Source organism: Dreissena polymorpha, chromosome 10 (genome assembly GCF_020536995.1).
Source record: "Dreissena polymorpha isolate Duluth1 chromosome 10, UMN_Dpol_1.0, whole genome shotgun sequence".
NCBI classification, from domain to species: domain Eukaryota; kingdom Metazoa; phylum Mollusca; class Bivalvia; order Myida; family Dreissenidae; genus Dreissena; species Dreissena polymorpha.
The window spans coordinates 63,570,351-63,590,609 of record NC_068364.1 but is presented as its reverse complement, the minus strand read 5'-3'; the positions used below and the strand labels follow the sequence as shown (position 1 = coordinate 63,590,609).

Sequence of the window (20,259 nt, the reverse complement as noted above, 5' to 3'; positions counted from 1 at the left end):
TTTTGTATTTAGTCCATTTGGTGATTGCGTTTGAAACTTCTTTATAAATTCCAATTCTTTAATAAGTCTGTAATAATGGGAACTGTCTCTTATTTGTGTTAACACTGATACACCCATATCCTGCACTCTGTGGCCTGCACCATTGAAATGTTCTGAGATTGGTTTCTCTCTTCGTAGTCGCACGTCAGCCTCGTGTTCTTTGGCACGTTCCTTTAATGATCTGCTCGTCTCTCCGACGTATACCATCTTTTGGCATTTAATACAAAATATACCGTACACCAAGTTATAAATGTTACAGTTCTGTTTTATTGCTTCGTTTGGAATGTCACTTTTTGGGTTGTTATGAAAACCTCTTGTCAACATTTTACAGACTATACAATTAGTCTTACACGATTGTGGTATTAGTTGAAAACGTTTGTTTATTTCTTTGTTTGTTTTTCCATGAACTAAAATGTCACCGATATTCCTATCTCGTCTGTATGCAACTATTGGTACGTCTGGGAATATATTTTTCATTCTGTCTGATTTATATAGTTTGTCTGTATGTTTTCGAATTATTGAGTGGATATTTGGAAGGTTGTTTGAATAAGTTATAGCTAGTGGTACTCTCTTGTTGGCTGTTTTATTTGTTTCTTTCTTCTTAAGTAAGTCTTTCCTATTTAAATTATCAACTCGGGATAGCTCATGGTTTACAAATTTATTTGGATATCCTCTTTTTTGTAGATTCTGTTTTAGTTCTTTTTTACGATGTCTGTATTTGTTTTCGTCAGAACATATTCTTTTTAAACGTATTCCTAATCCATAGGGTATTGCTTTCTTCACATTTGTTGGATGGTCTGAGTCATATTGGACATATTGATGTTTATCGGTTGGCTTTGAGTATAAATCAGTTGTTATTTTATTATCTTCTAGTTGAATTTTTGTGTCTAAGAAATCTATCTGTGTTGTGTTCCATCTTAATTCTACTTTGATGTTTTCATGTATTTTGTTAGCATAGTCGAAAAATTTCATGAGTTCGTCAATTCCATGTGTCCATAGTCCAAACCCATCATCTATGAAACGTTTATAGAATATTGGTTGTTTATTGTATTCAGATAATTGTTCATCCCATTTTCTCATGTAACAACAGGCATAATTTCTCCCAAGTTTCGATCCAATAGCTACTCCCTCTTTTTGTCTGTATTCTTGTCCACAAAATTCGATCACATTATTTTCTAAAACAGTTTCAATCATTTCAATCACCGCTTCAGTGTTGATGGTCTTAGTACAGCGTTCATTTAAAGCTTGTTTGCACGCCTCTAGGCCCTCTTTCTTTGGAATCGATGGGTATAACTTGACAACATCAAAACAGTATAAGATAATTCCTTCTGGTAATGGTGTAGTTATTTCCCTCTCTATAGCGTTTAAAAATGCTGTGGTGTCTCTTATATAGCTTGGTGTTTCTATAACATAGGTTTCTAGCTCCTTTTCTGCTACCTCTGCCATTCTTTCAGTACTTGTTCCAATGCCATTTACGATTGTTCTATACGGGTTGCCTTTTTTATGTATTTTTGGATTTCCTTTAAGTTTCCCTCTTGATGGATATTTTGGTATCAAGTATTGTTGTAATTTCTTTGAGATAATGCCGTTTTGGTTTATTTGTTTTTGTTGAAATGTTATTTTAACGTCAAAACCAATATATTTATTCAGAATGTGTGAATTTATTGCCGAAATTGTGCAATTAAGTCGGCGGAATTGTTATATTTTGTAAACTATGACTTGTTGCTTATGTTAAAAAAATTAAACAAAGCGCTTGGACATATAGTTTAAATCTTGTTTTATAATGGGAACGTAAACATAAGTAAATTAATACATTTTGATAAAAAAAAATATTTAGATCTGAACTGTGACTGAACTAGTTGGATGTTTATTGATTCAATCGGTTGTTCAGAATTTATTAAAAACTTTATTTTTTATAACTGTTTATTTGTAATGTTTTTGTTTTCATGCAATATAAATGAGTGTACTGAAGCAAGACAATTTCTGACAATTTGCCTGTTTTTATTAATGATCATTTTCAGGTTTTATTAAATAAAATTGGAAGTTTAAAACAAAACTTCACGTTGCGCAAGTCGAAAACATCAAAACAAGGCCGTGACTTTTTTTTCATTTTTTACATAGTGTGTGTATCTTTTGAAAGTGTGATCGAAGAATTTAGAATACCAACTCGATCAATCCAATAACAACGCAGTTGCATCTACTGTGTTAAGTTTCAAACAATACATGCTCTTTTAAGACAATGCAGTTGGTAAATCCACCGTAGGTAAATTTGTCATATCGAAGTAAACTCTAAATAAACAACGGTCTTTTAATGTCATATTATACATTACACCATACTCTTGAAGAAAAGCAATGGCATATAATGGCAAATTTATAGCAAACAACGCTGGACTTTTTCAGAAACTGTATTTTTCATTTTCTTAAGTTTTAGCCTCATAGTTAATTTAAGTTAAACCCCTTTCTTAATACCATCCCAACTCACATTCCTACATTAAAATACTCAAGACCCTCGTGACCTCAGCGGATAGTGATTTTCACGAGCAAGCTGGGTTCGCCTTGTGTATCGTTGTCTGGTCAGCGGGGTGTTATAAAAAAACGAATACTCAGTACGCTTTAATTCCAGAGACATTGTGCTATTTTCACTAATAAATCAATGCGTTTTCCAGGAAAAAACGATTAAATAATGTACCCGAATGATTAATTTCATTGTTCACATATGTTCTGGAGAGCCTATGCATTTTCACTATTATAACATAAATTTATCTGCTCGTGCTCTGCATTTGTGTTTCTTTAATCACAATGTGTACGTTTTTTACGTTATTTTTTCGTTTTTCCTTGTAAATATTTTTTTTCAGTCCCATAGAGGCGATTATTTAACACATTTCCCCTCGGCGAGCTTAACTTTTTTGCGTCGGTCCCAACTAACTGCTTTTGGCGCATATCCTATTCCCATTAGTAAAACGCCTGATCATGTTATACAGTGATACATAGTCTCAAAGCTAGCTTAATGAATCTTATCCATTATAATTTGAACGTTTTCAATAACATTTACTTTCCAAAAATGCTGCTGTATACATATCATCTTACATTATTAATTTCTGAACAGTGATGTATTTTCGGTCCTTGTGTTCGATAATGCTCGAAAGAAATGACGAATGCGCTACGAAATAAAAAAAAAACACGTTGTCTTTTAACAGGCGATCATATCTTATTCGAAACAAAACTAAAGGTAATACATTTTATGCAGACCGGCTTATAAAAATATGATAAACCACAAGAAATTATTAAAGCCTATATTAATATATAGCTCGTTAACTTGTTACCGATCTTTTTGTGGTAAAGCGATTAGATAATAATACATGAAGACAGAACGCAATTTATTTGTTGAATTTATCAGGTCCATTCTTATAAACAAACGCATTGTTTTAGAATGCAAGCAACTAACAAAAGATACATAGGAACCTGTGGAATTTGAACGGACATTGTAAATTATGATAATCTCAATAATTACATGCATTTTTGACATACGGCTGGTTAAACGATATTTGCTATTTGTTCGAACTGAGTCCCGCGAGATAGCAAAAAAAGTGTAGTAATGTCATGCTCACTTGAGTCACATGCATTGTAATGACATTTGAAACTTTAGAAATGATTCTAATAATTATATTTGAAAATAATGTTGATACGGATTAAAACGATTACACTAAATAACAAACGAAGAAAAGCTAGCAATTCCATATGGGTTTGAATGATGTTGATGATTATGATAATTCTCCTGCCGCTGCTGATGATGATAAGGTTGCGGTAGAGGATGCCAATGATGGTGGTGTTGTTTCTAATCTTGCTGATGTTAATAACGATGCATGCGCAGGTATTGTGGCGCTGGTGGGGTGCATATTGTTCGCGACACACAGCGAGATCAAGAAGCTCGTTACCACAGCGGGTAGTGACTTCCACGAGCAAGCGGGGTTCGCATGGTGTATAAAAGCCGGAATGCTGAGTCTGGTAAGCGGGATTTTATACATATTGGCTGAAAAAGAGCACGCGGTTTGCTTGAGAATATGTGACTTTTTGTTGTTTAGCCAAAGAAATTACTATTCAACTGTAATTTTGGTTGATCGATTCATAAGACTTTTCAATGTCATTGCCAACAGGTGTTCACGAGAGCCTTTGTATATTCACAAATTAATGTTATACAAATTTCTCTCACGACGTTTGAGACAAGCATTTATTTTCATTCGTCTTTTTAATGATTTGTATAACAACACAACCATACTTACTTATTATTGTTCACAACAAAGAATCGCAAAATAAAGCAAATGTTGAAGTGTAGTTTTCTTCGGGAATCAACTTTTGGTAAAAAATCTACTTTCAAAACTGTCAATATTAATATAGTGATAAATCAAAGGTTTTAGTTTTGTTAATAAAAATGACCATGGGCAACGTTAAGAGGAACTCAAATTTTATGTTTTACTTTTTTGTCATACCTTTAAAAATTAAAAAGCAAGACAAAAGTCATAATTTGAACAATCCTTGTAATAATTTGACAATATCACATAATCAACATCATGTTTGCTGGCCATTTTCTGACCATAATCAATTATCTTCTTGCATACATTTTTAAAATATGGATTCACCGGGGTAGCTTGATTTTATCGGTCGTAATAATTAAATAACTGATTGGTAAGAAACATTTGTTTAAATTGTTTTAAAATAGGATAATATTGAAAAAAAAATGTTATTCGCCCAAATGGACATGTGTCCACATATGTTTGTGAAATGTCCTTGTAAAAAAGAATCCCACTCATGAATAAGCACCATTTGAAGAATTCCACATATCGGCGCTCACACTCATACAGTCTTTAGCAGAGAACCGTTATAATTAGAAGCTAATATGACATTATATACATTGTAAACTAGTTTCTATCCATAATTTATGTTATATTGGAATCAAAGTATAACTTGCTAATGTATGCATTCATTAAATCATTCCAATTTGAAGGATTGCTCCCGTTTGACTCTGTCATTTGTGAGTTTCAAAACAAACAAGGAAATAAACACATATGTTTTTGATATGGAGTAAACGGAATGTGATGCAAGATTCCAGAATGAACAAGCCCCCCCCCCCCCACTCTATTAAAGAGTGTTAGATACCCTAAACCTTCCTTGTGAGAGGGGAACACATTTACCATACCGTATGTTAGTTAGAGGGGATAACAACTCGGCACACCCATTACTCAATCCAAGTTCCGTCACAGATCCAAAATCTTTTTCTGACAACACCTACCGTCTTTGATAGATTGCTTTGTACCGATCCGAGTTTTCCAACACCAAACAAATGCATCATTTTTACCGTGATGTTTATTTCTGTCTACAGTAATTTTAAGGGTCTTATATCAGTTGGTAAAATGTTTAAAAAAGTTTTTTTTAAACGTAAACGCCTATACCCTCCGTTTGTTTTGAACATGTATTACATATAAATAGCATCACTATTAATCGTCAAAATACTCACGTAAGCTGTATTTATGGTATGTGTCCCGACCCACCTTTAAAGCAGGTTACTCGAATAATTATTTTTGGACTCCATATGGACTAACAGAAAACACTCGACCTTGATTGTTGCTAATATTGCACAGAAGGTAGGTGGTTAATTGAAGGTTTATAATGTCATATATTTATTGCAATAATACAATCGCTTTGTCTTTCGTTGCATTGCGAAAATAATGGCAATGTCGTGTTAGTTCGTACCAAGTTGGTACGTGATTATTAAAGACCAGAATGATTTCTATTTTCTTAGTTTAAATAGCATCAATACTAATTTTGGATATATATATATATATATATATTAAGCATTGAAATGAGCCAAAAATTAATATTTTTATTTTAATTATTTGCTTCTCGGCTTTATGACAGTTTTTTTCCAAAACGTTATATTAAGGAATTTAGGAATGATAAGGAAATGATAATTCTTCTTATTTCGAAGGGATGGGGGGCAGTTTGTAAATTTTTGTATAAAAAAACCCTTGTATATAAAAGGTCGCTGTGGTGTAATGGATATGGTGTCCGCCTAGCGACCGGGAGGTCACGGGTTCGATCCCCGCCGTGGGAGAGTTCTTTAGATCTCCCCCAAAGACACCAAGTACTGGTTCTAGGCCCAGGAAACGGACTCGAGAGCGTTTATATAAGCCTAGGGCTTTCTATGCAATCGAGCTAAAATAGTTTTAAACTAAAAAAAACGTTTTCAAAAGCATGAAAACTACTTGTATGAGATCTTCATTGTTTTACCTTTCAGTTTCATATCCCTTGTCAGCCATTTCTGACTCGGGTCAGACAGCCAAAAAACAATCTCACGAAGACCAGATGTGGACACTATGTTCCTTCTTCTATTTTCAATTTTTTGTCTGACGAAGTCGATCATTAAAGTGTTAGGCCCATCCGGTTGATTATGCTGCATGTAAGAATTCAAACACTTTGACTGACAAAGTCGATTCGGAATTTTGAAAATGTCTGTTTGTTGATACTTCAGACCTCACTCTTTCAGATTTTTTATAATAGTGTATTTTTATAAGTATGTGACTAAAGTAAATAAAAAAGCAAAATTGCGATTGGTTATATGTTTATAAGCTGAACATACACAGCAGCAGATCTATTGTGATCTACCAAATGTGTTGTGGTTGCTACCCACTCACCGCGTTGCAGTTCGCTATATATGCCGCCACTTCTTCCTTTAATTCCTGGGCCTTACTGGATGTTTAAAGTACGTATATCCTGTGTATATTTGGGTAGAAGTTATTGACTAAATGACCAGTTTGATAAAAATAGAATTCATCAGTTATGAAACGCAATGGAATACGAGATAAACGTCTAAGCTAGATTTTTATGATACCATTAAATGGACAGTTTTGAACTAAGGGACGTAACTGTTTCGACATTAAAAACAAGGTGAATAAATGAAGCTTGTGGACTTCATGCATATGATATTCAGCACTCATAGTATTGGATATTCAATATTTTGGTCGTTTTTTGTAAAGAAGAGGATATACAATAACTACACCAAGTTTGCATTAATTTACAACGTAGATTTTATTGCAGTATTAAATTAACTCTTTTTTTAATTAAATACCAATGCCAGGTCGCTTACTTAACATCCTAAATACTAATTGCTGGTATAAAATATATTCCGACCTATTATGATGGAGTGTGCAATAATAACAACACATATATAAATCAACTCGATGGATAGTTCTTTGCTCTTCATTCAGTTGTTAACATAATGTGTCCAAGTCGATATAATTCTTAAATTAGTTGTTCATGCACTATTTTTAAGTCCATGTAATTCTCCAAGTAACTAATAACGTTTCCAAGACATGACAAAATCCGTCCAAATCCATCCTGATAGGACCCCACCCCACCTCACCTGGGGTTGGGTTCTGAAGATAAACCTCTAGCGTTTCTCCTATGTGTTAAATCCTTATTCCGTTTAGTGTCCAAAACGCTTGCTTATATACATGTATTGTTACACAAACATGTCAACTTGATGGGTCAAACCAATTTGTTGAAATACATATACGGGCGCATTTACCATCTGGCAAGTGCACATACACGACAACAAACGTCCATTTATCATGTAATCTGGTCACGACCTATAATTAACACGGATTGTAGCCAGTTGAAAACGTGTTTCTGCTGTCAACAAACAAGCGGCCTCAGGCCACACTTATGCAGCCACAGGGCATGCATTATAGCGAACAAGATCTACGGTAAACATCAATTATGCGACATGAGTTTTGATCCGACTACTACAATTATAGAACCTACGTTTGATCTTCAAATGGATTTCGGGCAAAGGATTTAAACCTAACATTAATAAAATGCCTGAAATTCAGTTCAATTTGAAAATCCCTTGTACAGAAGCATTATTACAATTCCACAGTAAGTTATCACGTGATCAAGGAAACAATTATTTTACACATTACCTGCTGTAAAACTAAATCATATTGATTAACAAATATAAATATTGGTGTGATTGCATGTAAAGTATATGATCATAGATATAAGCTGCGTTCTGTCCGTGAGTATCTTGATGTTTGATTTCATTATCAATGCGGAAATGTGGACATAATGCGTTCATGTTAGCGCTTTATAGATCGCACACATTTATAAAAGTATGTGACTATATTTTATTTGGAAAAAATGTGTGTTTTAAGTATTGCATTATTAACTTTGTTGTTATAGAAAAATACTTCAATTGATTTGGGTTTCATTGTTACAACACACATTGAATTTATAATATAGGAGAACGAATGAAAATCATATTTTTTCTTCGTAATACAATTCCTTTTCTTAATTAATACAATGTTTACAAACAAGTGTTGTTTAAGGCAGATGCACACGCGATCAACCACAGCTAAAATGCCAGCTTGGAATACTTATATATTATAATCGTTATAATGATTCTATTTGCCCATGTCGTATGTAAGTAGGAATTGCAAATCATGTTATTGTCACGACAAACGTAATACATATTAGGGTGTAAGGGTACTTCTTGTGATACATGTATATAAAAGATTTGTATGTAGGGGAACACAAAGTTGCCCAAGTGATCTGTTGTTTATCTTCACTAATATACTCTATTACTTTTGCACGTAGCTATTGTATACATCTTCCGTCATTTGAGACATACATTGAATCAAAAATGAAATGTTTTATTGTGTGCATATAATCATGAATATTGGATACATGGCATACTGGGCTAAGCTAACAAATCAATTATACGAGTACAATATTGATTACTTATTTTATAATTACTAATTGACAAAACGTATCAATACCACCCATAGTTGCAACCTATTGTTAAATTGTTAAGTGTTCTTTGATTTTTCGATCGTTAATCATAAAACAACAATAGCCACATCTGATCTCGTATGATTATTCTTTTCAATGTATTTTTTTGGTGACTGAACCGATTCCAGTGATGAAGTGAAAGATGCTTTTTTGGATGTGACATGCTTGCCGTCTCAGACAACATCATGGTTTTACAGCAAGTATTGACCAGTAAGACGCCCTCTGTTAGAGACTGTTGTTTGTGTATAAGTACTTATAGAAGTTTCACATACTTATAGAAGTTTCACTTCTTGATATGTATTGTGAATTCGAAATATGAATGACATTCATCTTCAGAATGTGAATCAACAAGTTTTTAAAACATGTGACATCAATTGATAAACTAAAAGGCTAAGTGTCAGGTTAGACATGCCGTTTAAGCTTTTAATACCCCAATGTGTTTCTTCCTTAAACGTTCCAAGTCAGTGATCCCAGAATGAATCACGTTTTGCTTGTGTGTGTCTGTGTTATGTGTACTTACTATCTCATTGATTTTTGTTTGACCGTTCCAAGTGTTGGCACAATCTTTAAACATTGCTTTTGTTTTATGTCGTGTTGTCCAGATTTGTCATTCACTCTTCTATTTCTGATGTTTAAAGATTCCCACTTTTTCAAAGGAGTCATGGTGGAACACCAGTCAATTATGTGACATTTTGTGATAAATGTCTAAGTCAATTTTGTTATCAATGAATGGTGTTAGATATGGTTATAAAATATATTATAGTCATTTCTCTTTAATTGTTGGTCAAATATATATTTAACGACAGCATTAACTGACCATTCAGTTTTGACATAAACAAATTGGACGCATGTGCAACCAACTTGGAGCGCAGTGCATCACCTGACGAATCGCGCTAAATATTTCCTTTATTACAAATTATCCTTAATAAAACACGTTTTTGCATTATAATAGATTGGGTTATCTTTATCAACCAAAGTGAATTTTCGCCGAACACCAATAATTTCAAATAATGTTCTACACGACGACTGACTACACTTTTCTACATTTTTTAACTAAAAGACATTTAATTCGTGTGACAAGAATAAGTATTTTGTGCCAAACGTGGCTTTTAAAGACAGGTTTCAAATGACATGTTAAAGATGCAATCGCCTGTAAATATTATTAGTTGGCTGTTGTTGATAATGTTTACATTCAATAAATACCTTCGTGATTAAAGCCGCTTCTTCACAGATTGTGGCACAAATACAATAATGCGAAACAACTTTTTGCAATCTAAAGAATACATCAATCATCAAATGCAGTTTGTTGACAAACATTTAATAGTATAGTAATCATAGAAATAATATCGCACAAAAGATTCCTTGTAGAAAGCATTTCTAAAATTAGACAAGGACTTTTCGGTATCTGAATAGGGCCTACATAATTTGTTTAGGCCATTGAGGCCAACGCTGATGGCCTGTTAACACGTAAAGTTAGATTAATGTAAGAAATTTATATATAGCGATTTTAAAACGATGAACATATAGCAACTTTAAAATATTGCTTACAACTTATGATGTTTTCATATAAAAGAACGAAATATCAATTACTGTAACAAAAGTGAATCTACAAATGCTTTAGAGAACATATGTTAACAATTACTTTCAAAATTCGTGTACATTGATTAACCAAATATTACAGTTGAGGTTTTTACTGTCGAAAGTAACAATTTTAAATTCACTATGTGAAGCGAACCCTTTTTCTGCGTTTCCTAAGTGTGCTGTGTGCCCTTTTTAGCCAACATATATAGTATGCCGCTTACCAGGCTCAACACTCCGGCTATGATACACATGGCGAACCCTGCGTGATAGTGATAGCCTGTCATCATCGTCTTGATGAAGCTGTTTGCCGCGAACACTATGCATCCCACCAGTGCCAGAATACCTGTAACACGTGAGTCGCAATCATCAGCAACAGCATGTGCAACTATATCAGCAGCAGCGTCATTAGCAACGCAAAACGCATCTTCATCATCATAATCGTCATCATCATCATCATCATCATCATTTCAATCAGAAGCATCCACATGACCTTATCATCATCATCACCACTTCATACACGACTGCCTAGTTTAATAGTCGATTAAGAGGATAGAATACAACAAAAGAGGAACATATAACGAAGTATGAATAGTATGATAATCATTATAATTATATTCAAACTATTAAAGATATGTCTAGTTTTGCAATAAAACCTTTATAAATGCATTTACCGCCAACTGTAACGTATTTGGAATAATCTTAATTAATAATGAAATCAATAATAACGTTGAAAGAAAAACTGTCCTCATCGTAATTTGAACCCGGCTTTTTGGAACGAAATCAAACGCAAAATCACGTTTTTACGTGATTACGGCTTAGACTTTAAATAACTTATTTTATGCAATAAGTGACACACTTAATTTCCACATAAACAACGGTACATTAGCGCTAATATGTTACCAATTGTAATTTGAAATTATCAATAGACGAAATATATTTTAATAATTTTCAAAATTACGAGTTTTGATACGCTAATTCGAAATATTATGCTTTTGTAAATCGGGTTTGTTGTGAACAAAATTATTTGCGAATAGCGAGCAAACCCTTTAGAAGTATCTTTGGAGTCACTGTAGATGAGCTTTATTTATTCGCAAGGACGCGAAAGATCCAAAACATATTTGCCATCATACGGACTCCGTACAAGCAACTTCTTGTGACCTTAGGATAACTATTCGTTGGCCTGTCGTCAACGCAGAACGTAATTCAATGACTGACCATCTTAAATTGTATAATTTTCAGACTTTTTAAATCAATACCACGGGTCACACGTGCCTTGCATATACAAGATGCAAGTACGAGTGTTTCATGTTCTTATGAAAGGTATGCATGCATTTGTCATGTGTTATTGAATGTATTGATAAATATTGCCGTTTGCGTCAGATAATATGGAAGGGTTGGCGAAGAAAGTGTGCACATATAAAAATAATGATGATATGATTAAGGTAGTGTTTACAGCGACGACACTCCAAACAAACAATACCTGCTATGAAACACACGACTCCTGATGGTTTCGTGAACAGGGCTTTAGGGGTATGCAAGACCGTTTGGACGACTCCCCATATTATGGAGAAGAACATCAGGATGGAGGCCGCGATCTCTATGTACCTCGCTTGCAGAAAAACATCAGCTGAAACACAAAAGTATAAATGGTTACTGTAATATAACGACATAGCTTTGCGAGACACAACTCTAAAAGGATCGTGGCCGTAATAAGATATCAATCCATGCGTTGCTTTAGTTTATGGATGTCCTACTATGCCATTACGATTGTAATTTTGAGCTCTTTAAGTTAAAATAATCTCGCTGAGGCATATCCTATATAATAAGCATATATAAATATGCTAATGAGGTGCTCAACGTGAGGTCAAATGTTGTGTATAATAGTCATTATCTGGTTGAACATTCCTTTCAATTTGCATGTCGTCGCACACAAATTCACCCCAGGAAACCCGATACCTTGAGCGCAGTGTAATACCATTGGAGCAGTGCTAGTCATTTTAGCATGAACTTACATAGGGTTAGTAAATTGCCAAAGTCCAATTTGAAACAACTGTGTATTATCATTGATAACAAAGGTATTAGCCTACATGTAGAAAAAATCCTGACACATTTTCTTTAAAAAAAAGAGCGAACTGTGTCTCCCTGAAGTAGAAGATCGGGCAAAAAGGGCCATGTTCGGGCATTTAGGGAAGAAAAACTGCTTTAATTTGCAAGCCACTACAATAATTAAAGGATTTATACAAACTTCACTATGTCTGCCATAACCTCTCAGCAGGGTTGCCCCAGAAAACTATTTCTTGTGAAGAAATTTGCGTTTTTTATTATAACCATGTTGAAAAAAAATGGATACCATCTGGAGAAGACCAGGAAACCTTATGTGAGCAGTGACTTTATAATTCTTTTAGGTGACGAAAAAACTTTTTATTTCTTTTCACCAACACTATTTTGGAAAATGTAAAGAAAGACTTGACTGCTTTGTCACATTAATTAATTGGTTAGGTACATAGAATCATGTCTTAATAAGTGTATATGTGGTTTGTATATATTATATATATCCAATTTACTTACCCTATGTTAGTTAATGCTAAAATAACGAGCACTGCCCACAAGGTATCGGGTTTTCTGGTGTAAAATTTGGGGGTTCGAACATGAGGTGAAAATGAACACTTACGCCGCAAAGACAGCAGCATATACGGTTATATAATAACCAATGTGTATGCGCATTTGGTCTCATTGGCAACAACACTCTTTACACAATCAGTTTTTGGAAACGATTATATTTCTTTGTGTGTAGGCCATGGTATAATGCAAACGCATAATTGTCTATTTTCAGGTAATTGATCTGAAAACTGATTAATAGTCGGAATTAATTGTAAATCTATGTTTTAGTTCAAATGACAAATTATAAGTAGGAAGGCAAAACATTAAGCCTAGCCTGCTATTAAATTATTAACAGAATCAGTATTTTTATAAAGTATAGCGGATTGCAACAATATTCTTAGATTATGTTTATAATTCATTCACTAATTTAAGTTTTACAAAGTTTATTTCTTAAATACAATACAATGTCTCAGCAAATACTTAATAACTCAATTTGACAAAAGATATGTTTCCAAAGATGTTTTTAACATTTTTATTAAGACTTTAAAATGATGGACGTTACCTTATTAGGCCCGTGAAATGTTCATAAGGTGAAACAGTTTATAGTAGATATCAAAACCAATAATTAGTAGTGGAAAAAGATAGTATATTCGTTTATTAATTGTGATTGGGAAGTTGTTTCTAAATAAAAACTTACCACCTGGTATAATCAAATGCCAAACAATAACATGGCATTTTCTATCAAATTAAAGCTTATTTAATTTCCATTTCAGTGGTTCTGACAGTCTTGAAGACTTCAATTATGCCTCATTCTCATACTTTCGTGTCTTCTCATTGGATTCGTGCTCATTTTAATACGTCATTATCGCTGTCACCAAATACTGCACGTGCCCGGTTTCTATGCAAGTTGATCGAGCCTTTACAACTGTTGTGTATTTTGCCGTGGAAAATGCGATTTAAACAGGTAATGTCCCACAACACGTAAATAAAATGCTAAAATTAACGTTTAACTAATTATTTAATCAAGTATGAATGCCTTATAGGTCACTTACACCTTAATACAAATGAGTTTCCAAACTCTGTTTACATATGTCAGCCATTTTGTTATGTATTTGTACCAAAGTAAACGCTCTATTGATTTGGGAGCGCTTTGAGGGTCCCAACGGGGTATTGTTACTGACTGAAGAACAACGCATGGTGTGCAAAGAAATTAAATATCAATTAGCGCATTGTTTATAGAATCTGACAGTTCCCAATATAAATTTACCATGTTTATTGATCCATCAACATTGAAATAATCATTCTGATTCTTGACATTTTTATACATTCACAAATAAACATATGATCAAAAAGTTATCTGATCGAAAAAAAGTTTATTTGTCGTCTAGTTAACTACATATTTGTTTTCAGCCGAACCCTACCAAAATACCGGATCATAAATATCGTAGGTACAGTCTAGAATCCCTCAAAAATGCTTATGCTGCGGTAAAGGAGAAAGGGATGCCAGTTAAAAGGGCTGCATTGACATATAATGTGCCAATTCAAACATTAAGAGATCGTGTAAAAGGGAAAGTAGATCCAACCCTACCAACAAGCCACTAAGTATAAATTGGTTGTATGGCTTTCTGAAGAGATGGACAGACAGGCTCTCTTCCATAAAACCACGCGCCCTGGATAGTGGCCGTGCGAAAAACTCAACGCCGGAGATCGTTGAAAGCTACTTCAAAAACCTCGGGGAAGTAGTGGAAAAACACAATCTGACCGACAAACCTCTTCTCATCTACAACATAGATGAAACCGGGATTCAACCCGAACACAGGCCCCCTAATGTCATCGCTGCCACTGGCAGTAAGCCGCAGGCTGTTACCTCGCCCCGCTCAACAACCACAACATTAATCGCATGCGCTAACGCAGCCGGTAATCATATACCACCATTTTTCGTCTTCAAAGGGAAACGAAGTAACCCTGAACTAATGAACGGCTCGTCACCTGGTTCGAAATTCACAATGTCCGAAAGTGGCTGGTCAAATGCCGAAATATTCCAGCATTATTTGAAGGACCATTTCCTCCCGAATGTATGCAGGGGTTCAACGGACCAAGCGCCGATACTTGTCATTTATGACGGCCACTCCTCGCATGTTTCCAGGCAACTAACTGAATGGGCCAAAGCAGAGAATATCATCCTCTTTGTTTTGCCTGCCCACACATCGCACATCCTGCAACCTCTGGACGTGTCGATTTTCGGCCCATTCAAATCATATAACTACCGTGAATGTGCCAAGTTTATGCAGGAGCACATTGGTGAAACTGTCACGAAATATATGATGGCGAAAATTGCTTGCAAAGCATATCTAAAGGCCATGGTTCCAGCCAACATAGTCGCAGGCTTCCGAAAAACTGGCATTTTCCCATGCTGCCCAGAGGTTGTTCCTGCAGATAAGCTTTATCCAAGCGAAGCCTTCCGAGAGACATCACCCCTGCTCAAAATTATGGCAATTAAATCCGGAAAAGAAGCAGTTGAAAAGAACCTCTTGTTGAAGGCTGAAAAAAGTTTACATGCGTCTGCCAGGCCTCTAAGCAACCTAAAGCCAAAAACACAAAACACAAGCCAGGGGGGAAGGCTATTACAGAAGAAGCATAAGCTGAGGAGCTGCAAACATACGATAAAGAAAACGCAACTCTCAGTACATCAACAACCTCAACGCATGCAACAACAACATCGGCGAAAAAAGGCAAAACATGCAGAAAGCGCCTATCGGAATCTCAATTCCAAAACAAGTCTACTGCCACAGCAAAAGACGCATTGTGCAGTGATTCTGAGATGGAGTTCGAGCCGGAAGAAAAAAGACCTGTGCTGCGTCTGCAGGATGATATCGCCACCAAACCTGCCCGACTCGACGTTCTTAAAAATCCTCACGTGGGGCGAGTGCACCATTTGCAGCCACTGGGAGCACCTAAAATTCTGCACGAAAACGCGCGTTGTGAGGAGAAACGACCGTTTCGTATGTCCTCATTGTGATGTTTAGTTGTGCAGCTAATCGGACGTGGGTCAATTGTGTTACTTACGATGTTAAAGTTTCGTTTATATATGTTATTTGTACGTGTAAAAAGAAGATTTAATTTAAAACACAATTAATAAGTTGATTAAAATCATTACATACATGCTCTCGGATGGAATATTATATTATAAAATAAAACGCCAATATCGAGTTATACACGTGCCAGTGTGTCGAAGAAAATAGCCATTTAAATATATGATTTATAAGAAAATTCCCCACATGGTGCCCCATTTAGAACGCGGTCAAGAAAGAGCACGAATCCAATAAGAAATTTCTTTTGCATGATACAGATCATTGACCTTCACCTTAACGAGGTAAATATATAGCAAATATGTAAACAAATACTGTTTTCTTTGTGTTTCGTTTTAATATAGTATTTTAATGACGAAATAAAAGTTAAACAATGCTTAAAATACCAGCCAGTGTATGCGCATGCGCGGTAAAAATAGTTAAGAGGCACGAAAGGACGAGAAGATAGCATATATGCTTGCTTATCTTTTTTTGTTAAACGATTGTCTCCCTATTATGCGAACGTAGTAGATGAGTACGCGTTATACGTTTTTTACAAAGTTCATCAAAATCAGAACAAAATATAAGTCGTCTTACAAAATAGTTAAGCCTCAGATGAAAAAGTTATAAATTGTGCAAGTATAAAAACTACAGACAGTTTTAGCAAGATTGATTACGTTCGAAAAAAATCCTCGATATTTCACGAGGTTCTTACATCATTCGACAAACTGATTTTGCTGTTTTACCCCAGTTGATTTCAAAAGGTTTTCATAAACGCTAATAGTCTTTTAAAGTTTTAACAATACTAAAAAAAGCAAAAAAGCAAAACTGATTGTTACAAATGCATATCGATCGAATAAAAAAGCTTCCTTTAGGGAAATAAAAAAAGTGTTTAATATGTCTAAACAATGTCGTTATATATGATTTGACCTCTGCTGACCCATTTTCGACATTGACGTGATACCTCCGAAATTTAACGGTCAGTAAACATACAGCTTATTTACTATGAAATATTTTATAGATATATGGTTGATAAACACTGAACAATAACTAAATAATTTTCGAATTTTATTTCTTTACAATTAATAAAGAGATGCAATTATTTACATTTAATTACGATAAAGAACTTGATTTAAAAGCTAACAGCTACAATTATAACTGGACGTCAAGTGTTGAACAACTCGTTCTTGACCGAGAGGTGAACTAATCATTTTGCCTTTGTTAAACTCACATAGTATATATGACGTGTTATTTTAAAAATCAATAAACTCCTCTTCATGTTTGATAACACAATATTGTGACAAGTTTATGAAAACAAGTTCAAGTATAAAATTTAACAAAAACTGCAAATGTAATTTCCGAAATCGACAATTATTGTTGATACCTCAAAACAAATGCTTACAACTAGGGTAAAGTTTATTTTAACCCTAAGCTCCAATTGACGAAAAGGAATATGATAGATACGGACAATTATATACAGAGAAACCCAATGCAACTTTTGTTGCAGCAGCTTGAGGTAGTACGGCAGCAGCTTGAGGTAGTACGTTTCACTTCGGGGTACTTCATTTAAAGCATGTAATCAATTTCACAGTGATACGCCTCGGGAACAAGAAAATGATAAACATAAACACATTTTAATAAAACATTGGATCACCGCCTATGAACAGATCAATTTTCTAATTTTAAATTATATAATATTTGATTAGTATACGGAAAATATTGTGAAAAGTGCAATTATGTAAACAAAAATATAATTTACATCACAGCGCAATTTAAATTCGGGTTTTTCCTGCAATAGTTCCTAAGTTGGTATGCTTCTCAAAATAACTTTTTGATTATATAGAAAACCACGCACAGCTTAATTTTATTGTATTTGCCTTTTTTTAAGTTTATATGTCTATTTGATTTTTTTTATTTTACTTCATGTGTAATTATTATTTCATTTACAAGATCAACTTAACCCTTATAATTGAAAAATAATAATACATTACTTGCATAACGTTGTTGTTTTTATTCATATTTTTAGTTAAAGAATATGATATGCACAATATGTTATAAATTAAAATTTAACTTAACGAATGTCGCGGTCGCTTAGTGGATATAAAGCTCGCTAAGCAATCGGACGGGTCAAGGTCCTGGGCCATCACTGACAGCGAATTCAAAATTCGCAAATGCTATTAAGACCTTGCTCTTTTAACGAAGCGAACTAACGAACCCAAAATAATTTTAACACGCCTTGGGCTGCCATTATCATCGATTAATATGTTTGAACTAACTGAACAAAAAGAACTTACGGACTGTCTCTGATTTAAAAACAGCACACTTGTAAAAGCTTTCCTCATGTGCGCACATTGACCAAAGTCCATAATTGTAGCTGACTGACTGACCAGCCTCAGAACGCGAAAATTCAAGCCAGTAAGGAATGGCCAGACCGATGATATTCATCACACAAGCGATGATCGACATTAACACACCAGCCTTGGCATCCATATTGAAAACGAGAGTTTCACGAACAACGTATTGAATCGTAGCACTGTCGCGTTAATCGGGTTTGATGTGAATGAGCGTGTAAGTAAGGGCGATACGTTTCAAATTTACCTTCATGTAACTTATATTATCACGACAACTGCAGAATTTGGAAGGTTTTAAAGCGACATTAAAATGAACGTGTTCACGGTTGGACAAAAAAAACAATAAAGCATCGTGTGGGTGTTTTAGTCACGTTTCAACTATAAACCGTCAGTATCAAATTTAAAGAAGAGAACACCCATAATTACAAATTGCAAGTACCCGGTACCTTAATTATAAAATTTCACTACAAACACAATACGCTTTTATGCACAACTTAAACGTTTAGCAATTTGAAAGGACTCGATACTAATAACTAATAAAATAATTAGATATATAACATTAAAAGTAACAATTAAGGTTTAACAAGAAGCCATAGCAAAATGTAGTTGCACATTTTAATCAGTGTTAGTTAACTGGTGCCTAAAGGTTTTTCGTTCCACATTTTTCAATTTAAGTTGTTTAAACTTTGAGTTTATTTACTCTAAGATGAACCCAGGGGGAACGATTTAGGAAAAGTGATCTAATTGTTAATCGATTGACGAGCGTCTGTCTGTTTGCCGAACACGTAAAACCGATGTACTACTTGCACAGGCAGCAAAATGTGAAGAAAACAACTATAAGTAAAGGGAGGATTAAATCGTAAGACTTCGGGTAAGTCATGTTAAACTAAGGCTACAAAGTGATATCAAAATTGTTTCAATCTAAATAAAAGCTAAATTTGCCATCAACATCTCAAAATTTTTGCTAATCATTTAAACACAATAGCTGATGACATCTTGGATTTCGCAATAATGACTTTCTGTTAAAACACGTATGTTTCTCAATAAATAAAAATCAACAATGAGTAACATAAGACCCTTTAAATATAAGAGCGCGATAAGTGAACAAAAATAAGGAAGAGAAAATTTTAAAAAAAATCGAATAAGCAGACTTCCTGTAAAAACTGTTTTCTTTCTCCAATCATGAGTTACATGACGTGCAGTATAAGTATGAGCGTGGTTCATGAACACAAATAAGGAAAATAAAATAATTTAAAGAAGAAGACATCCTGTTAAAACAGTTATCTTTCTCCGAAAATTAAAATCAACCATGAGTAGCATATTAAGGTCCATTACATATAAGAGCGTGTTAAATGAACACAAATGTGGGAGAGTTTATATTTTACTTCATTAAATGCATATACAAAATAAGTAAACTTGCAATATGAACAAACGGCTAATGCAAATACAAAGCTTTTTCAATGAAATTTAAACAAACGTCCACAATTTCAACTTATAAAATTGATTTTGCGCTATTATGCTAGTTGAAACAACAGCTCACTTGATACATGCGGGTGTTCGTGTACATTGCTTAATGTCAAACAAAACACATTCTCAAACGTTTAAAGACCCATAATTTTTACAAATTGAAAAAAATCAGATAATCTGACATAGTAGATCTTAATTTCATTGATTTATTACAAGTTTTTACATGAGATGTTTAACATTTCTTTGAATGTGATAACTAACATGTCGTAAAATGTGAAACTTCACATGTTTATGACGTTGATATTAAA

The 20,259-nt window shown here is 34.2% G+C and overlaps 1 protein-coding gene across 1 annotated transcript; it reads right to left on the bottom strand.

The window, feature by feature from the left end:
- Positions 1-8,653: 8,653 nt before the first annotated feature.
- Positions 8,654-18,677, bottom strand: LOC127848444 (uncharacterized). The gene is made up of 3 exons (XM_052380913.1): positions 18,428-18,677; positions 11,945-12,091; positions 8,654-10,807 (listed from the first exon to the last, which is right to left on the bottom strand). Exons 1-3 carry the CDS (start codon positions 18,621-18,623, stop codon positions 10,635-10,637), a joined length of 516 nt encoding a protein of 171 aa, XP_052236873.1. The 5' UTR covers positions 18,624-18,677; the 3' UTR covers positions 8,654-10,634.
- Positions 18,678-20,259: the final 1,582 nt, after the last annotated feature.

Excerpts from the sequence above, each read along its gene's own strand:
- LOC127848444 (XM_052380913.1), bottom strand. The coding sequence starts at position 18,623 with ATGGATGCCAAGGCTGGTGTGTTAATGTCGATCATCGCTTGTGTGATG. Across the intron at positions 12,092-18,427 it reads TTTTAAATCAGAGACAGTCC|CTGATGTTTTTCTGCAAGCG; the intron begins GTAAGTTCTTTT and ends TTTGTGTTTCAG. Across the intron at positions 10,808-11,944 it reads AGTCGTGTGTTTCATAGCAG|GTATTCTGGCACTGGTGGGA; the intron begins GTATTGTTTGTT and ends CACGTGTTACAG.